General features: G+C 51.3%; 2 protein-coding genes across 2 annotated transcripts; one reads left to right on the top strand and one right to left on the bottom strand.

Moving 5' to 3' along the window:
• Positions 1-150: 150 nt before the first annotated feature.
• On the top strand, positions 151-4,743 carry FTH1 (ferritin heavy chain 1). The gene is made up of 4 exons (XM_082058035.1): positions 151-411; positions 2,151-2,297; positions 3,301-3,426; positions 4,399-4,743. Exons 1-4 carry the CDS (start codon positions 301-303, stop codon positions 4,561-4,563), a joined length of 549 nt encoding a protein of 182 aa, XP_081914161.1. The 5' UTR covers positions 151-300; the 3' UTR covers positions 4,564-4,743.
• Positions 4,744-5,403: 660 nt separating this feature from the next.
• BEST1 (bestrophin 1) lies at positions 5,404-14,718 on the bottom strand. Its single transcript, XM_082058782.1, has 9 exons — positions 14,329-14,718; positions 13,197-13,291; positions 12,466-12,699; positions 11,345-11,499; positions 10,253-10,330; positions 8,741-8,893; positions 8,230-8,310; positions 7,468-7,619; positions 5,404-7,321 (listed from the first exon to the last, which is right to left on the bottom strand). The coding sequence occupies exons 1-9, from the start codon at positions 14,478-14,480 to the stop codon at positions 6,124-6,126; spliced, it is 2,298 nt and encodes a 765-aa protein (XP_081914908.1). The 5' UTR covers positions 14,481-14,718; the 3' UTR covers positions 5,404-6,123.
• Positions 14,719-16,350: the final 1,632 nt, after the last annotated feature.

Below are 16,350 nucleotides of genomic sequence, written 5' to 3'. Positions count from 1 at the left end.
CGCGCGGGCCACGCCCACTGGGGGGTGTGCTGAGTCACGCTGGGCCAGCAGAAGTGCGGCGGGGAGGCCACGCCCCCTCAGCTCGCGGGAAGGGGCGGGGTCTTGCGTGCGGACGCTGCGTGGACTATAAAAGGGCCGTCGCGGCGCTGCCGTCGGTCAGAGCGCGTCGGCGAGGCGAGCAGAGCGGGTTCCTGCTTCAACAGTGCTTGGACGGAACCGGCCGCGCTCGGGCCCGCCGCCCCCACCACCAACACTTAATCCGCCGTCGAATCTACCGACTCAACACCTTAAGGTAACGCCATGGCAGCGCCCGTTTCCCAGGTGCGTCAGAACTACCACCAGGACTGCGAAGCCGCCGTCAACCGGCAGATCAACCTGGAGCTCTACGCGTCCTACGTGTATCTCAGCATGGTGAGCGGGGGGGCTGTGGGGGACGGCGGTAAGGCGAGGGGGAGGCGTGGGGCCTGTTAGTGGGGAAAGGAGGTGGGAGGTTCGCGATTTGGGGCTGTAGGCCAGTGTTGGGGGGTTTAGGCCAGGTTAGGCCGGTGTTCGGGGGGTGGGGAGGCTTAGGCCATCGTTTGAGGGGTGGGGTTAGGCCAGGCTCAGGGGGGATTAGGCCAGGCTGGGGGGCGGACGGGCCCACCCCTGCGGCCTGCCCTGTGTTCGGGCCCTGGGGGGCCGCTGGCGCGGCCCGCGCTGCCCCAGGGAGCGGGCCGGGCGGTGCCTGCGGGCGCAGCCGCGCTCCCTCCCCTCCTCCTTTCCCCCTTCCCCTCCTCTTTCCCCTCCTCCTTCCCCCCTCGCCTCGGGCCGTTCTGAGCCTTCCCCCGGGGCGGGGCGGCCGCTTGTTTTCTATAGGTGAGACTCTTATCTCGCCGGCGAACTCGAGTTACACGTTAACCGCTCTCTGCCCGTTGCCCTTGGCGGGCTCGTTATCAGCACAGCTCAGCAGCTTCCAGGCGGCTCTGCCCTTGGGGCTGGGCTGGATAGCAGGACCTGACTAACAAAGCCATTGGCACCTTGCCCGCAGGAGCTCGTGTCTCTTGAGGCGAGGTTTTTTCGTTCTTGTTCATGAAATGAATTCGCAGTATCCTTGGTGCTGCGCTTACATGTTTATCTTGGCACAAAAGTCTTATTTTAGCCATAAGCAGATGAGTAACTTTGGTCCAAACAGCAGCTCTGACCTCTGCACAGCAATCTTAGTTCTTTAGACGTACAGGTTAACTTGAGACTTTCTAGTGGCACTTTGGTGTAGAACTTGCTCCTGTGTTACTATGGAGGTCTGAACCTCAGCTACGAGCTGGGTGTAATAATGTTGATGGATGACAGTGGCATACAAGCACCACTGTCTTGCCTTGAACCTCCAGGCTGCTGCTTGAAGAGCAGAGAATTTTGTAGCAGTTTGTCTGGTAAATAACTGGCAGTTGATACAAAGCTTCCCATTGAATCCTGCCTGGTGGCTCTGACCACAGAACAAACCAGCTGTGTGATGGCTTCTAACTGCTGCCACAGGGTTTTTTTTTGGCTTTCAAAAAGGATGGTTTTGTGTTTACTATTGAATATGTATTTTAGTTCAACGTATCTTTTGTCTTTTTAATGTGATACTACTTTTGAAGAAAAAAAAATAGTAAGTGTGCTTCTTAGTCTAATCCCTGATAAGCCCAGGGAAGCATTGGGAGGTTTATTGCTGAAGTACCTTAAGGTTCTTGGTCACCCATAACCAACTGTGCAAGTCAGAACCTTGACTTGTGATCATTGTCAACAAACTCAAGCAAACAAAGGGAGCAGTGAAGATTTATCCTTGAAGAAGACTTGTCATGTCTGTTGTGCTTGAGGCATTTGATTGATGCTCAGGTGAACAGGTATCTGAGCTGTGGGCTTTTTTATCTTCAGAGCTGAACCACAAGTATTTGTGCCCCTGGTGTCTGTGGTAGGGATAAAGGTTAACATTTAATCCTAGTCAGGAAAGTTGTGACTAAGGGAAGAGTTTTGCTGCTCTGCCTTGCTGTTGTTGGTGCTGCTGCCAGCCTGAACTTGGACTCCGGCCACCTCCTCAGATAGGAGACATACCTGAGATCACAGCACAGACTTGGCTTTGTGTGGCTGCTGGAGCAAGACCTGAGGGTTTGAACATATGAATTCTTATTTTTCAGTCCTACTATTTTGACCGGGACGATGTGGCCCTGAAGAACTTTGCCAAGTACTTCCTGCATCAGTCCCACGAGGAACGTGAGCATGCTGAGAAACTGATGAAGCTCCAGAATCAGAGGGGTGGGCGCATCTTCTTGCAGGACATCAAGGTGAGGAGCGGAGCTCTGGGTTGTCCTGTCTGTTGCAGAACTAGACTTGTGCTCTGTCTCTGGGCTGGAAGGGGATAAATTTCCCTGTGGCTCCTCTTCCCGAAAGGAGCAGCAGCTGACAGTAGATAAACACATTCCTGTGATTTGTGTGTGGTGCTCAGCCCAAGATCTAGATATGCATAGTAATTCGATAATTTGTGCTGATTGATTAATAAAAAGTCCTTCCTGTGTAAGAAGATGCCCAGCGCTAGGTGGTTTGCTGTGGGGTGAGGGTAGCTACCACACAACCTGTTCATTTGTCTTAAATTCAATGGCAAGAGCCTTCTCTGCTCTCTGTGCTGTTTTGTAGAAAACTCTTGACTTGGTATTTCATGTTCCCATGGCAAACAAGTTTCCAGTTGCTTGTGGTGGCTCACTGCAAGATTTCATAGCACTGTTTTCTTCAAGTTGCTTAATTAGATTATTTGGAACAGCGGGAAGTGAACAATGTCATAGGGCCAGCTTAAAAGTTAAGAGTTTACAACTCTTCCTGGGGAAAATAGCAAACCAAGTGGTGGGTACTTGAGAATAATTCACTTGCTCACTGGTAAGTCTGAGTACTTGTAAACACCAGACTGTACTGGGCAGTTTGAGCTGAAGATCAGACTCACCTGTACCTGTGTCTTAACTGCTTAATTTCTAAGATTGTGCCCATTGCCTACTTAAACAGACAGGTGTTTAAACCATTAGGTTATAATGGGAGGAGGAAGACAGCAGCTTTGTTAGCTGTTTTGTCTACCAGAGCTCAGAACATAAAACTAAGAAAACATGGGGAATGGGGAAAGGTCTGGGGCTTGGAGTGTGTATTCAGTTCTGCTCTGTTCATGTACTGGGTATCTGCCAAATATTTGAAGGTACCTGAATGGCTGAACTTGATCTAAACAGACTTTGATGTAAAAGACTTTATTCCCTAATGGTCTGTGAGTACTTACAGAAAATGTGGCCGTGTGCTTTCTGCTTCTAGAAGCCAGATCGTGATGACTGGGAGAATGGCCTCACTGCAATGGAGTGCGCCCTGCACCTGGAGAAGAATGTGAACCAGTCACTGCTGGAGCTGCACAAACTGGCAACTGAAAAGAATGATCCACATGTAAGTAAATGATGAAGCTGAGAATGTGACTGTGCAACGAGGGGGCTTGTATGTGTGTAACCATGTGGGGGTTAGGGGTGAGTTCTGTGTGGGGAAAAAGGGGTGCAGCCTTTCCAAAGGGGCAGACCCAGGTCTCAGGCTGTATCTTTGCCATTTGGTGAGGTTATTGCCATTTTTTTTTTCCAGGAGGATGAGTTGCAGTGTGTTAGGGTGGCTGAGACCTGCCTTACAGAGCTTTCCCCAAACCCTTCTCTTGTTCTTTGGAGCACAGAGCACTCACGTGAACAGTGTTTTGAATAAAATAAGTGTATTAAGCTCTATATAGAGAAGGCTTGATTCTGGGTGGGGTTGAGTTCTAATTTTAAACCAATACGTGCCTGTAAGGCCTTTGTCATAAGATTAAGTTGCTTCTGAATGTTGTAAAAGCCCTGACACTTCAGAGTAAATACAGTGTCTGAAAACACAGGTTTCTTCACAGGTGCAAGTTGTTAGCAAGGCTGGATTGAGGCTGCTTAGGATCAGGAAGAGATTGGCATCTGTCTGAATCAAAGTACTTTTGAAAGCATCTTGGATAAATTAGAGTGACTCTTCAAATAAAAAATGATATGGCTGGACCATTCTAGACGTGTAAATCCTCAGTCATGAATTAGTGTTGTGCAGTGGGGGCTTCTGAATGTCTTCAGGGACTTTGCTGCTTGTAGTGAGGAAGAGAGGGGACTTGACGTTGACATTGTACTGTGGGGCTCTGAGGCAAGTGTGCCTAGATAAGCCTGCCTCACTTTAGTCTTGGTTCTAGCATTGCTGAGGGAAAAACTAAAGGCTTCTTCCTCTTGGGTATCTCCTGCAGCTTTAGAATTGTTATTTTCTGTATAATCTCCTGACCCTGGAGAGGAGTGGTAGGATTTCAGCCACTGCTTTAGCGGGATAACCTGTGTTTGGCCTAAATTTAAACTTCTTTTGTCTCCCTTTCAGTTGTGTGACTTCATTGAGACTCACTACCTGGATGAGCAGGTGAAAGCCATCAAGGAGCTGGGTGACCATGTTACCAACCTGCGGAAGATGGGGGCCCCGAAGTACGGCATGGCCGAGTACCTGTTCGACAAGCACACCCTCGGGGACTGCGACAACCACAGCTGAAGCCTGGCCCAGAGCTGCCCTGCCCTTGCAGCGGGGCTCTGATGTTACTGTCCAGCCGTGCATGCATCTTCAGCTATTGAGATTAAACAGTTCTAATACTCTGTACCAAATATCACCCTTCTTTTCTCTTGTGTTTTGTGTATTGCCCTCCATCCAATAAAGTGACTTGGTTCAAGCTGGCTTTTTGTGTTTCTCTTGGATGCGAGAGGATTGTGCTGTTGGCTCTGTTGTGATAGTCAAGATACCTTAAATGGGATGTGAATGAAGGAATATATTAGGGGAATTGGGTTTTACTTATTTTAATATTTTTTTTTCTGGTGCAGTGGGTTCTACTGCAGGAGTTGCTTAGTGATTCAAGTTGTGTTTTAAATGCCTTTGCCACCAAAGGTGTTGCTGTAATGTATGTGCAAGGAAAGAAAGGCTTGAGTATCTGGGTTTGCTGGTTTAGTCTCTGAACTGAGATGAGGCTGCTGAAGGAGGAGGGGGTTGGTGCCTCACTAGGTGTTGTTCTAATAAATAAAGCCAAGGTTCTGGAGCGGTGCTCTGTGAGCAGGGTGGGCTGAAGCGGTGGTGCTGCAGGAGCTGCCCCAAGGACGCTATGGGGACACGTGGAAGGGGTGGTGACATCTGCCTGGGTCTAGCAGGACAGCAGAGCAGGCGGGTGGCTGTTGTGAAGGGAGATTTGCACCTGCTTCTGAAGCAGGAGAAGTTTTGCTGTTTCTCTAAATTGTTGTGTGGAAACTAAAATGAAGAAACTAAACAGATGATCCTGGACTTCAGCCTTGCTTTTATTTTCTTAGGGAAGACAGTATAAACTCAGCTGTATGGTGTTTGCTGCCATCCAGATGACTTTGAGCACTGTCAAATCAATGGCAGATGTGATGTGGAACTTCAGAAGGGAGCGATGTGCTGGGCAAATAATCTTTGAGCTGCAGCTGCTTTTTTAATAGACGCTTGCCCTGCCTTATCCCATCACATTTCCAGAGCTGGACGACACGGGCTCGGTGTGACTTGAAGCAGCACTGTGGGTCTGCACCACAAATGACGTGATGTGCTGCAGTCCCTTCCCTCCCCTGGGGTATCTTGGCAGTGGTGCGTGTCCCGCCTGAGACTTGTGACGGGCCTTGTGCCAAATGTTACCATAAAGCTCAAGTTCTGGTTCTTGCTGTGGTGATGAGGGGGGAGTGATCATTAATAACTATATTCCTCTTCAGGTTTGGGCTGCACCTGCCCTCCAGGTCCTTTAGGCTGCTACCTGCTGAGCTATTTCTCTTCTGTTGGGTATCTGCAATACTTAATACGCAGTCTGATTTGTTCTTTGCTACATTGGAGGGTTTTTTATTGGTTTCATTAGTTGTGCCTGCTACCATACCTGAGCCCAGTAGCAGTGGGTCATTAGTGCTGGCTTTAGCCTGGGCTGGGCTTTAGCTGTGTGTTCCAGCAGTAGTTTGGCTGCACTACCCTTCTGTTTGGGTGAGTGCCAGTGTGGCCAGGTGTAAAGATACCACAATATCACTAATACAGCAGGTATCTCAACAGAACTGTGCGTGTTGGTCTCCTCTAGCTGCGCTGATCTGTCTGTTCCTCACACGTGCTTTCGCTGGTCTCCATGATCACCTCCATCAGCCCCACGTAGTCACCTTCGGCCAGAGAGATGCCGGAGTCGTTGGGGGACGGACTTTCTGCTCTTCTTGCTTCTTTTGTAGACGGTGTATTAGCGCTTCCGTTTCCAGTATCCCTGGTGGTCCTGGAAACCTCTGCTGGATGATGCTCCGGAGCGCTGGCCGTGTCTTCTAAACTTAAGCTGCGAGCATCAGGGCCCGTGTTCCCCATGGGGGATCTCTGCAGCACCGGGGACGTCATGGGGGTGAAGGAGAAGCAGAAGGAGGTGCTGCCGCCGGGGGTTTTGTTACTGGGGGTGTGAAAGGCACTCGAATGCTCGGAATTGGGGGTGGCCGATGCTGCGTTCTCCAGGTTTAACCAGGGCGGGTGGGAAGCTTTCAGACTCTTCAGACTCTTGAAGCTGCCCTGCTTCTCGTGCTCTGGGGACTCTGCCAGGAAGGGGAACTTGGGGCTGCCTGATGCTGTGGACTGAGCTCCCGGACTTGCCGTGGTGGCAGCTTCTCTGCTTTTACTGTTAGAGCTGCTCTTTTCTTCTGCTGTTTCAACCAGTGACTCAGGACCTTTGCTCCGGTCTGTTGGCCAAATAAACGTTTCCTTTGCGCCCGAGCCGATGGAGCTCTGGCTTTTATACGTATCGCTGGCTCTGGAAGGCGAGGAGTTGACAATGACATCCTTAAGAGAAGTCGAGCACGCAGCGATGCTGGAGAGCGCAGGCGGCTTCTTGCGGCCTTGGCGTCTAGAAGGGAAAATCATGGGGATGGAGCTGATGGGCGTCTGCGGAGCGCTGTAGAAACCCGGCCTTTCGTAAAACGGGGTCGACATGAAGGCGTCGAACTCCCTGAGCTTTCCTTCCTCGCTGTCCCACTGGTCCTGCGAGCTCGAGTCTTCTCTGGGCCGGTTGATGCTGCAAGGGCTCCCGGGCTTGCCCATGTCTTGGTACGTGTAATGGGAGAAGGGGGACGTGGGGTCTCCCCGCCGGCGCAGCAGGTTCATCCGGGACGAGGACCTGGAGAAGCTCGGTGACTGGACACCAAGGAGGCGGCCCAGGTGTCCCAGTAACGGTGTGGAGTGGTTGGCTTCCTCGTTCTCTTTAATTTGCTCCAGGGGCTGGAATTCCATCTCTTCTTTCTGCATGCTGGGGAAAGGCAAAGGGGCTGTTACACAGCTGCAAAAGGTGGTGGTTTCTGGTGGAAAGACTTACTCCTTGAGTATAATACCCTGCACAAGACTTGATCTGAGGTGTAAATGTGGGTTGTCCTGACACCCCGTGGCTGCACTCACCTGATATCAAAAGTGGAGCCAAGGAACGATGGGCGCTTGTACTCGGCGGTGGCTGCGGTGTAGGGCGGCTGGGGATCAGGCTCGTTCCAGTAAAGATCCTTCTCCAGAATGGGCAAATCTTGATGCATCTCGTCCACCGCCATCAGGGACACCTGCAGGGGACAGCAGGAGTGTCACACCGGGTGAGTGGCGTTATATGCGATGGTTATCGGTGGAAAAAGGAAGGCAGGGCAGGAGGAAGCAACGTAGCATGCAAGTGAAGCGAGTGGCTGGGTTTGCTTTGTGGTTTCCTGTCACTTGGGTTGTTTTTCACACAGATTTCATTAATTGAAAGAAAAGTGATGCTGAAGGAGACAGGAAAGCAGTGTGCTCGGTGTTAGGAAGGGCTGAAGGTGGAGAGTTCTTGCGTGGGAGAAAGCAGAGGAGGCAGTTTTGGATAGAAACAGGGTGGAAAAAGGTCAGGAGAGGCAGGAATTTAAAGCTAACGAGGGTATGAAACAGTCTGCATCCATCACACGAGCCTTATGCTCTCCTCCTGCTCTCCCTCTGGAGATCCTGAGCTTAATGTGCAGGAAACACCTCAGGAAAGCTCAAGGGTACCAAGGGCTGCTCCTCCACCCCATCGCAGGCCTGGGAGGACCTGGCAGAGGTTTTGCAGGAGAACTTTGTGACTGTTCCGACTCCCCCACCCCTCCGGTGCGGTCCTGCCTCAGTGTCCCTCTGCAGGTCAGGCCCAGCTGGAGGGTCCCGCCTTGGCTTTACCTGCAGGTTCCTGTCGATCAGCCAGTTGGTTTCGAAGTCATCATCGTCCTCCCCAAAAGGATTGATGAGCTGCTCGGCCACCTGCACGTGGAGAAGCGCGTCGCAAAGGTTATCACGGTCATACCTGCCCCTTTCCCTGCAGGGAGAAGTGGGATGTCCCTTCAATCTGCTGCTCCTCCCCAAAAGAGATGGGTTAATGGAGGCTTGGCAGGGTGACATTGCGACACAAAGGCCCCTTGCTCACACAGCCCTAGACCATCACTGCAGGCAAAGCGTAGCCCACTGTCTCTCTTTTTCCCCGAACTAGCCAGGACCAAAGCTTTTTAGGAGCTGATCTCCGGGGTGAGATGCTCAGAAACTTGGGGAATTCTCGGCAATATCCTTTTGTCTGCCAGCACCGGGCATGTTGCCCACGGGCCAAAGAATGTAGCTGGGTCCCTGGTGAGCACACACTGGGAAAAACCCTTGGCTGGGTCAGATTCCAGCTCCTGACGTATTTTCTTAGACTTACCTTTAACCAGCCAGCATAGAAGAAGAACTGCAAGAACGTGAAGACGGGCACGAAGAGATCTAGTTCATGGCCAGGATACGCTTTGTCCGGGTCCAGGAACTGCCGCCCGATCAGACAGGCCAGGAAGAAGCTGTAAACGGCCACGGTCACCACCTGGGAAAGACGCCAGGGGACACACCAGAGGAGCTTGAGTTCCCAGCATCGCTTTTCAGTTCCGCCCCACACGCCTCCAAACAGCAGCGATCTGCTGCAGAGATGCCATCCCTCTGGCCTTTTGAAAGCCTTGGATTTAGTTATGACAGGCTTGTCCGCTTGTTGCAGTAAGATGCGGAAAGCTTTAAATGCATCCTTTGCCCTTTAGCTGTTACATACACCATATGTCATTCCCCGCTGCCCATGGAATGACATCTGCGTAGGTGTCACAAAGACGGCGGCAGGAGAAAACATGTGATGTGCTGGATGGAAAGAGCTTAAACAACCCACATGTGGCTGCAGGTTTGTTCTGCTGCTGAACCAAGGGGTCTGTGAGCTCTTTCCATTCCTGCCATCGGCTCTCATGGCTCCGTCTGTGCTGGCAGCCGCTCCCAAGCCGGGGATGGGAACCTCGGCAGCGCTGCCAGCTCTGAGCTGGCTCTCTCCTCATCCTCACGCTGGGCCTTTTTTATATTCGCCTGCTCGCCTGCCTAGATTTCAGGTTACAAAGAGTTTTGGCTTTTTTCTCTGTAATCACGGGACTGGGAACTTCCCCTTTTCAAATGAAAAGCAGCTGTGGCTCTCGTGTGGTTTCTTGATGCAAGGGGGTTCAAAACAAACACCTGGTGTCCCAAGAGCCCTGCAATGCACAGGGCTGTTTTGTGATGGGCAGGAGATAAAGTGCTTGGAATGACAGAATTTGCATTGTGGATGGGCACCTATTAAAAAAAATGGGTTATGTGCTGCAGAGGGGGTGAAGACACACTATGATCTTGCTTTTGTGTGCAGGATGCTGGTTTGTGCAGGAATAGTTTCCCAAGGTGTTTGTTCCCCATTAACCTTCAGCGCTGCAGGAAGGGAAACGGTTCCCGTTTCACAGGGGCTGCGTTGGTGTTATCTGAGCAGCTGGATTGTGCGATACAAAGGGGCAAGTTGGTGCCGAAGCGTCTGTCTGGGTTTGTATTGGAAGAGTTATTAATATTAAAGAGCTGAATGATATAAATATTAAAGTGGCACAAATCTATCAGAGCTGCTGGAGAGATCTGGGCTCTGCTGAGCAGGGAGAAACCATAAAGCAGTGCAGGGAGTGGATCTGCAAATGTCTGTGTTTTCCACATATATAAGTGATGGTTAGTTATCCCTGGGCAGTGTGTTTCTGTAGAGGTGGCTGTGTCTGAGTTGTGGAAATAAGGGATGAGCTCCATATACAAGAGTGTAGGTGGGTTCAGGGGTCCAGGTGTATCTCGTGTCAGCGTGGTCTGTGTTATGGGTGTAATGGGGTGCTCCTTGTAGCAGGAGGTGTGGGGGATCCCGTCTCACCTGCGTGTAAACCAGGGGGATGCTGATCCAGTCGTAGCCGTAGAGTCGCCCGCACTGGCTGCGCAAGGTGTTCAGCTCCTGCAGCGGGGAAAGGAAACGGGCTGTCAGCACCAGTTTTCGTCTTTTTGGGGACACGGAGCTTCTCTGGCTTTATTGTGCTTCATTTCTCCAGCTCACCCGGGCCTCCTGCTCCCTTGGTGCCCCGGACCATCCTCAGGGTCCCACATTTACCCTGGAGGAGCTGCTGGGTGTCTCCATCCGAGCCCACGATCCCTTTTTGCTCACTTCATAGCAGCATTTTTTCATTTCACAAAATGAGCAGCCAACAGTTTAGGCAAAGAACCTCTCAGGAGGATTCATTGCTCTCCTCGCCATACAGTGAGTCTAGATAAGTAGCCCAGAGGGAGATTTCTCTCTCTGGGCACATGAATCTCACTCCAGGCAACAGAAACAAAGTGATTTTCTCTGCACATGAATCCAAGGAAGGACGAGCTGCTCTGAATGGTTTTTCTCTGCAGCTGGGCAGGGCTCATTGCCAGTTCTGCCTGCAGAGCATGGCCTGCTTCCCAGGATTAAGAGTGTCCAATAGTGAAGTTTTCTGCAAGGACCTTGGTGGTTTGGGAGGCTTTTAACCCCTCCTGCTCTCCTCCAGGTACACGCTTCCTCGCAGCTTTTTGTCTGTGTCCCAGAGGGCTCCGCTGGCCACTGTCGTTGGCTGCTCTGGAGGGTGAGAAGGCTGGAGAAAGCAGGTCCTGGATCAGCCTACATGGGTGTCTCCCATCACTACACATGGATGTGAGTCCTGTGGTCCCTCCAGTACCACATTTGAGAAAAATGTCACATTCTCCTCGCCTCTAGTAAATGTGACATTGCTACCGTGTCAGTAAGCCATGAAAACCTCTGTTCTGTCCTGATCTGGAGAGTGGCAATGGAGGTATTTCCCATCAAAATTAATGTAATATCCCCAGGGACAAGCCTGGCTCACTGTCTTACCCCCCCATCCCTATTGCCCGACCTCTGGAAATGCCTCTATTTCCACCGAGAGGACTGGACAAGGATGTCAAACAGGTGCCCATCGCCTCTGCCACTCACGTTGAGGATGCCTTGGAGCAGCACGCTGTCCCGGATCCTGCCCTCGTTCCTCGCCTTCACAGCCAGGTTGGAGAACCACACACACGGGATCCAGAACTTGTTGTGGGGGGAATTCAAGCTCTCGAACTTCTTGTGCTCTTCTGGTGTCATGAGGCCTGGGTGGGAGAGACGAGGTGGGAGAGGGATGGCCATGGAGGGCAGAAATGAACCGGTCTGATAAGACCTAAATCTCAGGTGGTCACCTTAGCTCTCCTTAAAAATCGTAGGAAAGACTAAGGCATTCAGGCTTTGGAAGACACATAAGGGGAGAGTGAGTCCTCTGGTTAAAACATTGAGTTATAGAAGTGTGAGAGGCAGGTTTTATCTCATTTAATGTTGGATGTCTGCAGCATATCTGATCAGATCACAGTCAGCAGGGAGATAAAGTGCAATTGCCTGGTGCACTTAGACATGTGTTGAGAACGGGATAAGTTGTGCCCTGGAAGTGCCTGTTTCTCCCTCTGGCTTGCAAAGGGAACCCAGTTGATTATGGCAGGTGCAGACGTTTCCTTTTGGGCAGACTGGGAAATGTTGTACCCTGGGGAGCATCTCCAGGGAGGATTTAGGAGTCCCAGAGTTAAGGTTGGTCTGAGGCTCCAGTTCCCACCTGCCCAGTGGAAAACTGTTGCTCTGAAGGAGGACAAACATACCACTGTGCACAGATCTGCTTGTGCTGCGTTACAGATCTGTGCACAGAGTTATTTATAAATGCTACAGAGAGCTTTTCTCTTCCCATGCAGGGCGAGCAGTTACCTCCCAGTTACCCTCCTCTGATCAACCAGTGACCTGCAGCATATGTGCATTCACAAACTAGACTGTGATACTTTCCTTAAGTAAAAAATTTGGGCAGAGACCGTTCATCTTTGAAACAAGCCTTCAAAACATTAGTAGCAACAAGCAATGGGGAAACAAACAGTTGATTATCCCAGAAAAGCAGAGCAGATGCGCAGCACCCGCTGCAGACATCAGCTGAGCACCTTGCAGTGCTACCCCATCTGCACTCTGGAGGTCATCTGGCCATTTCCAGGGCTCTTTACCCCCCAAAAACCAGCAGCAAGGTGCTGCTGTGTGCAGGTACTGACCTGCCCTCACGACGTGCTCCATGCTGGGGAAGCGCTTGTAGACGGCGGTGCTGACGGAGCGCAGGATGAGCACGCTGCACAGGTTGCTGTAGCGCATGAGGGTGCGCCGCAGGAGCCGCCCGTACTCGTCCTCCCCGTCCACGTTGCAGGAGACCAAGTTCATGATGCGGTCGGGCCAGGGGATGCTCTCGTACTGAGCCCACCAGCGGGACACCACCAGAGCCACGTAGAAACCTGGAGGGGAGCTGGACAGGTTAGCCATCCTGTTCCTATATTCCTATAAAGGAGTATTTTGAGGATAGGCTCAGAAAATTGGGGTTGTTCAGCCTGGAGAAGGCTCCAGGGAGACATTATTGTGGCAGTTCCGTACTTAAAAGGGGCTGATAAGAAAGATGGGGACAGGCTTTTTGGAAGGACGTGTTGTGACAGGACAAGGGGTGATGGTTTTAAATGGAAAGAGGGGAGGTTCCGGTTGGACATGAGGAAGAAATTCTTTACTCTGAAGTTGGTGGGAGCCTGTCCCAGGTTGGGCAGAGAGGTGGTGGATGAACCATCCCTAGAGACATCCCAGGCCAGGCTGGACGGGGCTCTGAGCAACCTGAGCTGGTGAAGATGTCCCTGCTCATGGCGGGGGGGGCACTGGGGGAGCTGGGAAGGTCCCTTCCAACCCAAACCATCCTGTGATTCTATGAACGTAAAACCCATGAGTGTTTGCAGACAGAGCTCCTTACCCAGCACAAAGGACACGGGGATCAGCTCAGCGTAGCTGTTGCAGTAGAGCGCCAGCTTCTCAAACATCAGCCTTTGACTCTCGGTCAGGATCAGCCTAAAAGGGAAAAACTGCAGCATCAGCCTCAGGGAAGCGTAGTGAGCGATAGGATGAGAGAAAACAGCCCCAAGTTGTGCCAGGGGAGGCTGAGGTTGGATCTGGGGAACAATTTCTTCCCCAAAGGGCTGTGGGGCATTGGAACAGGCTGCCCAGGGCAGTGCTGGAGTCACCAGCCCTGGAGGGTTGGACAGATGGACATGAGGTTCTCAGGACATGGGGCAGGGACAGGGGTGGGTTAATGGCTGAACTTGATCTTTAGGGTATTTTCCAACTAAAATGATTATATTATTCTATCAGGGTTTGCCACAGAGCTTGGATGTGCACCACGATACACTTAATATCCTGCAAAATATCAGTCCAAGCTCTGCTCTTATGGTGTGGGTTCCTGCCTGGGTCTTAGAGCTTCTTTTCTACTTCTGTGCTGCATCTGGGATTAAACCAGCTAAAGGGACTCCCTGTTTTTCCTCACCAAAACAGCCATAGAGCTGCCTTATCAAAGGTCTCAGAGCTGATGTCTGCTCCCAAATATGTACCCAGAGAGGCAGTGGATGAGCCATCCCTGGAGACATCCCAGGGAGGCTGGACGGGGCTCTGAGCAACCTGAGCTGGTGAAGATGTCCCTGCTCATGGCAGGGGGGGCACTGGATGAGCTGGGAAGGTCCCTTCAACCCAAACCGTTCTATGATTCTACCCAAGGCATCGCCTGTTGTGTAACAAGGGAAACTCTCTCCTAAAACTCCCCATGGTGGGACATCTCCAGGACTTGATCTCCATGCTGTTCTTCTGTAGACAATCATCAACCGCCCTTCTTCATCCCAAAGAAGAGAAACTGTGCTGCTTCCCAGGACAGAAAAAGGAGATTTATCAGCTGCTAAGCCATAGCAGAGCAGTGAGGAAGGACCTTTGTTTTCCTCCCGCGAACAGGAGGAAGCTCCTCTTCACCAGGGTCACTGTCCCAATGCTGTGTTGCTCAGTTCTTCTGCTCCAGGACAGCCTGAGAGTGATGGTCTGTGTGAGGATGTCGTGATGCTTACCTGTACACAAGGCTGATGGTGAAGTAGAGGGAGATGAAAATAAGGAACTCGGAGTAGAGAAGTTTGTAGATGCTTCCTTTCCACTGGAGCAGGAGCTGGGAGAAGGTGCCCAGGCGGGCGTCAGCCACCCGGTTGGTGTATGTCACCGTCATCGCGGGTCCTCCTGGGGACACAAAATGAGCAGATGTTGAAGCTGCCGGCAAGATTGCACAGAGGGAGGAGACGGGGACACCACAAGTGAGAAATAAAGAGAGGGAGGAAGGGAGGAAGGGAGGAAGGGAGGAAGGAAGGTCGAGATCAAAAGACAGGTTAAGATGAAGTCATTGACACAGCAAACCAGGAGGAACTTCATGGCAGGCAATTAATTTGATGAGCTCGCCCCTTTTTTGCTGTCTTCAGGCTGCATGTGAGCTGGTTACAATGGCAGAGGACACACGTTCTGGTGGAGCCCCCTTGGTTTCTGGTGTTTGATTCCCAGTGTTCAGTGGAGCCGGTTGGTCGGAACGGACAGAGCCCACGTGCCTTCCCACAGAATAGTTGTTCAGGAATAATTAAGGAAAGGAAAAAACCCAGGAAGGAGAGATTTCTTGGTATTGGTCCAGATGAAGGTACCCCTGGAGATTTGAGTTTTGGTAGCGCTTGCCCATCAAACACAGATGTCTTTAAATCTGGGCTGAGGGCCATTTGCCAGGCTCACAGAGCACAAGTTCCAGCAACTCCACCTCCCTCTCCAACCATACGTTGCACAATAAATCACGCTGGGTGGAAAAAAAAAGGCATTCAGGCTTGTTAAATGTTTCCCAGCAGCGCAGCATTCCCATTGCCACTTCTTCTAGCATAACCCTGGATAAATTATTCTGTATCATCCATTAATAGGCAGACTCGCATGTGTACTAAACTAAATTTGTAAACAAACAAACAAAAAGCAGAGCAGTGTAATCCATGCCAGGCAGATAAGCAAGCGATCCCTTGGTTTATAAATGATTATCCAGTGTGAAACTGTTGGTATTTCAAAATCCTACCCTGTGACCAGGATGCTACAGACACTGTCTAACAGAGGCAATAATGTTAATAATTATGGGGCCTTGGGCTCCTCCCTGAATGATGGAGATGAAGAAGCACTTCAAGGGACAATTCAGACCTTCCCGCTCTGCAGGTAAGTTTGTGTCTATGCTTCTCTTTTAAACATCTCAGTGAGGTGGGGACAACTCGGGTCCCAGTCTGCAAATAAAACCAGCAAACACTGTCTTGTTGGCCTCCGCAACTAAATAGCATCTTTGTCCTGGCTTTGGCTTTTCGGTGCTGCTCCCTGCTTTGGGTTTCCCTGTCATAACCTGTGAGAAGGGATTTGGGGAGAGTTATATTGGAGGAGTAAAGCTGGTACCTGCCCTGCCACGGGCTCCCCGGCTGCACAAATGCATTTTCATTAGAGCTTCATGCACATTGATGTGATTTCTGTGTGTATTTCTGGCCAGTGCACAGGACTTAAGGTGCATTTTTTCACTGCCCTAGAGCCTGCACACGTTTGGGTTCTGCAGGTGGGAAGTGTACGCAAACACCCAGAAATTTGTTGAGGGCTGCATACAGAAAACCCCCTGTTTTCTCGATCCTTTGGGTCTTGAAAGCTCTTAGGGAGATTCTCCATTGCGTAATTCAAATACACATTCACTTTTTACCAAACATGGAAAACTCCAGCTCTTGTCCATGTAAATAATGGATGTCACCCACCTCTATGCGTTTCTGCTCCGGTGCGGGATATGGGGCTTTTCCCACTGTTTTTTCCTCCAGCTTGGAATGGTTATGGCACTTCCCTGCCCACCGGTGCGGGGCAGCCCTGGGATGTCCCTCGGCAGCTGGGACACTCAAAGTACCATTTGGGGAGGAGGTGTGTGGTGGGAGGTGATGCACCGGAGCCGGTGTGCGCAGGGAGAGCCACCCCCCGTGCGATGCCCGCGCATCCCCCGCCTGGTCCATCCGCACAAACCATCGCGCTCGGAGGTCGACTGACTCATCACACCGTGG

The sequence above is a fragment of the Streptopelia decaocto genome, assembly GCF_964273445.1.
Source record: "Streptopelia decaocto genome assembly, chromosome: 7".
Classification (NCBI taxonomy): domain Eukaryota; kingdom Metazoa; phylum Chordata; class Aves; order Columbiformes; family Columbidae; genus Streptopelia; species Streptopelia decaocto.
Note: the sequence above shows the minus strand (reverse complement) of the source record. Positions and strands in the feature narration are given on the sequence as shown.

Coding starts and splice junctions, on each gene's coding strand:
- FTH1 (XM_082058035.1), top strand. CDS start 301: ATGGCAGCGCCCGTTTCCCAGGTGCGTCAGAACTACCACCAGGACTGC. Junction 2,298..3,300: donor TCTTCTTGCAGGACATCAAG/GTGAGGAGCGGA, acceptor TTCTGCTTCTAG/AAGCCAGATCGTGATGACTG. Junction 3,427..4,398: donor CTGAAAAGAATGATCCACAT/GTAAGTAAATGA, acceptor TCTCCCTTTCAG/TTGTGTGACTTCATTGAGAC.
- BEST1 (XM_082058782.1), bottom strand. CDS start 14,480: ATGACGGTGACATACACCAACCGGGTGGCTGACGCCCGCCTGGGCACC. Junction 13,292..14,328: donor ACCATCAGCCTTGTGTACAG/GTAAGCATCACG, acceptor TTTCCCTTTTAG/GCTGATCCTGACCGAGAGTC. Junction 8,311..8,740: donor TCTATGCTGGCTGGTTAAAG/GTAAGTCTAAGA, acceptor CTCCACGTGCAG/GTGGCCGAGCAGCTCATCAA.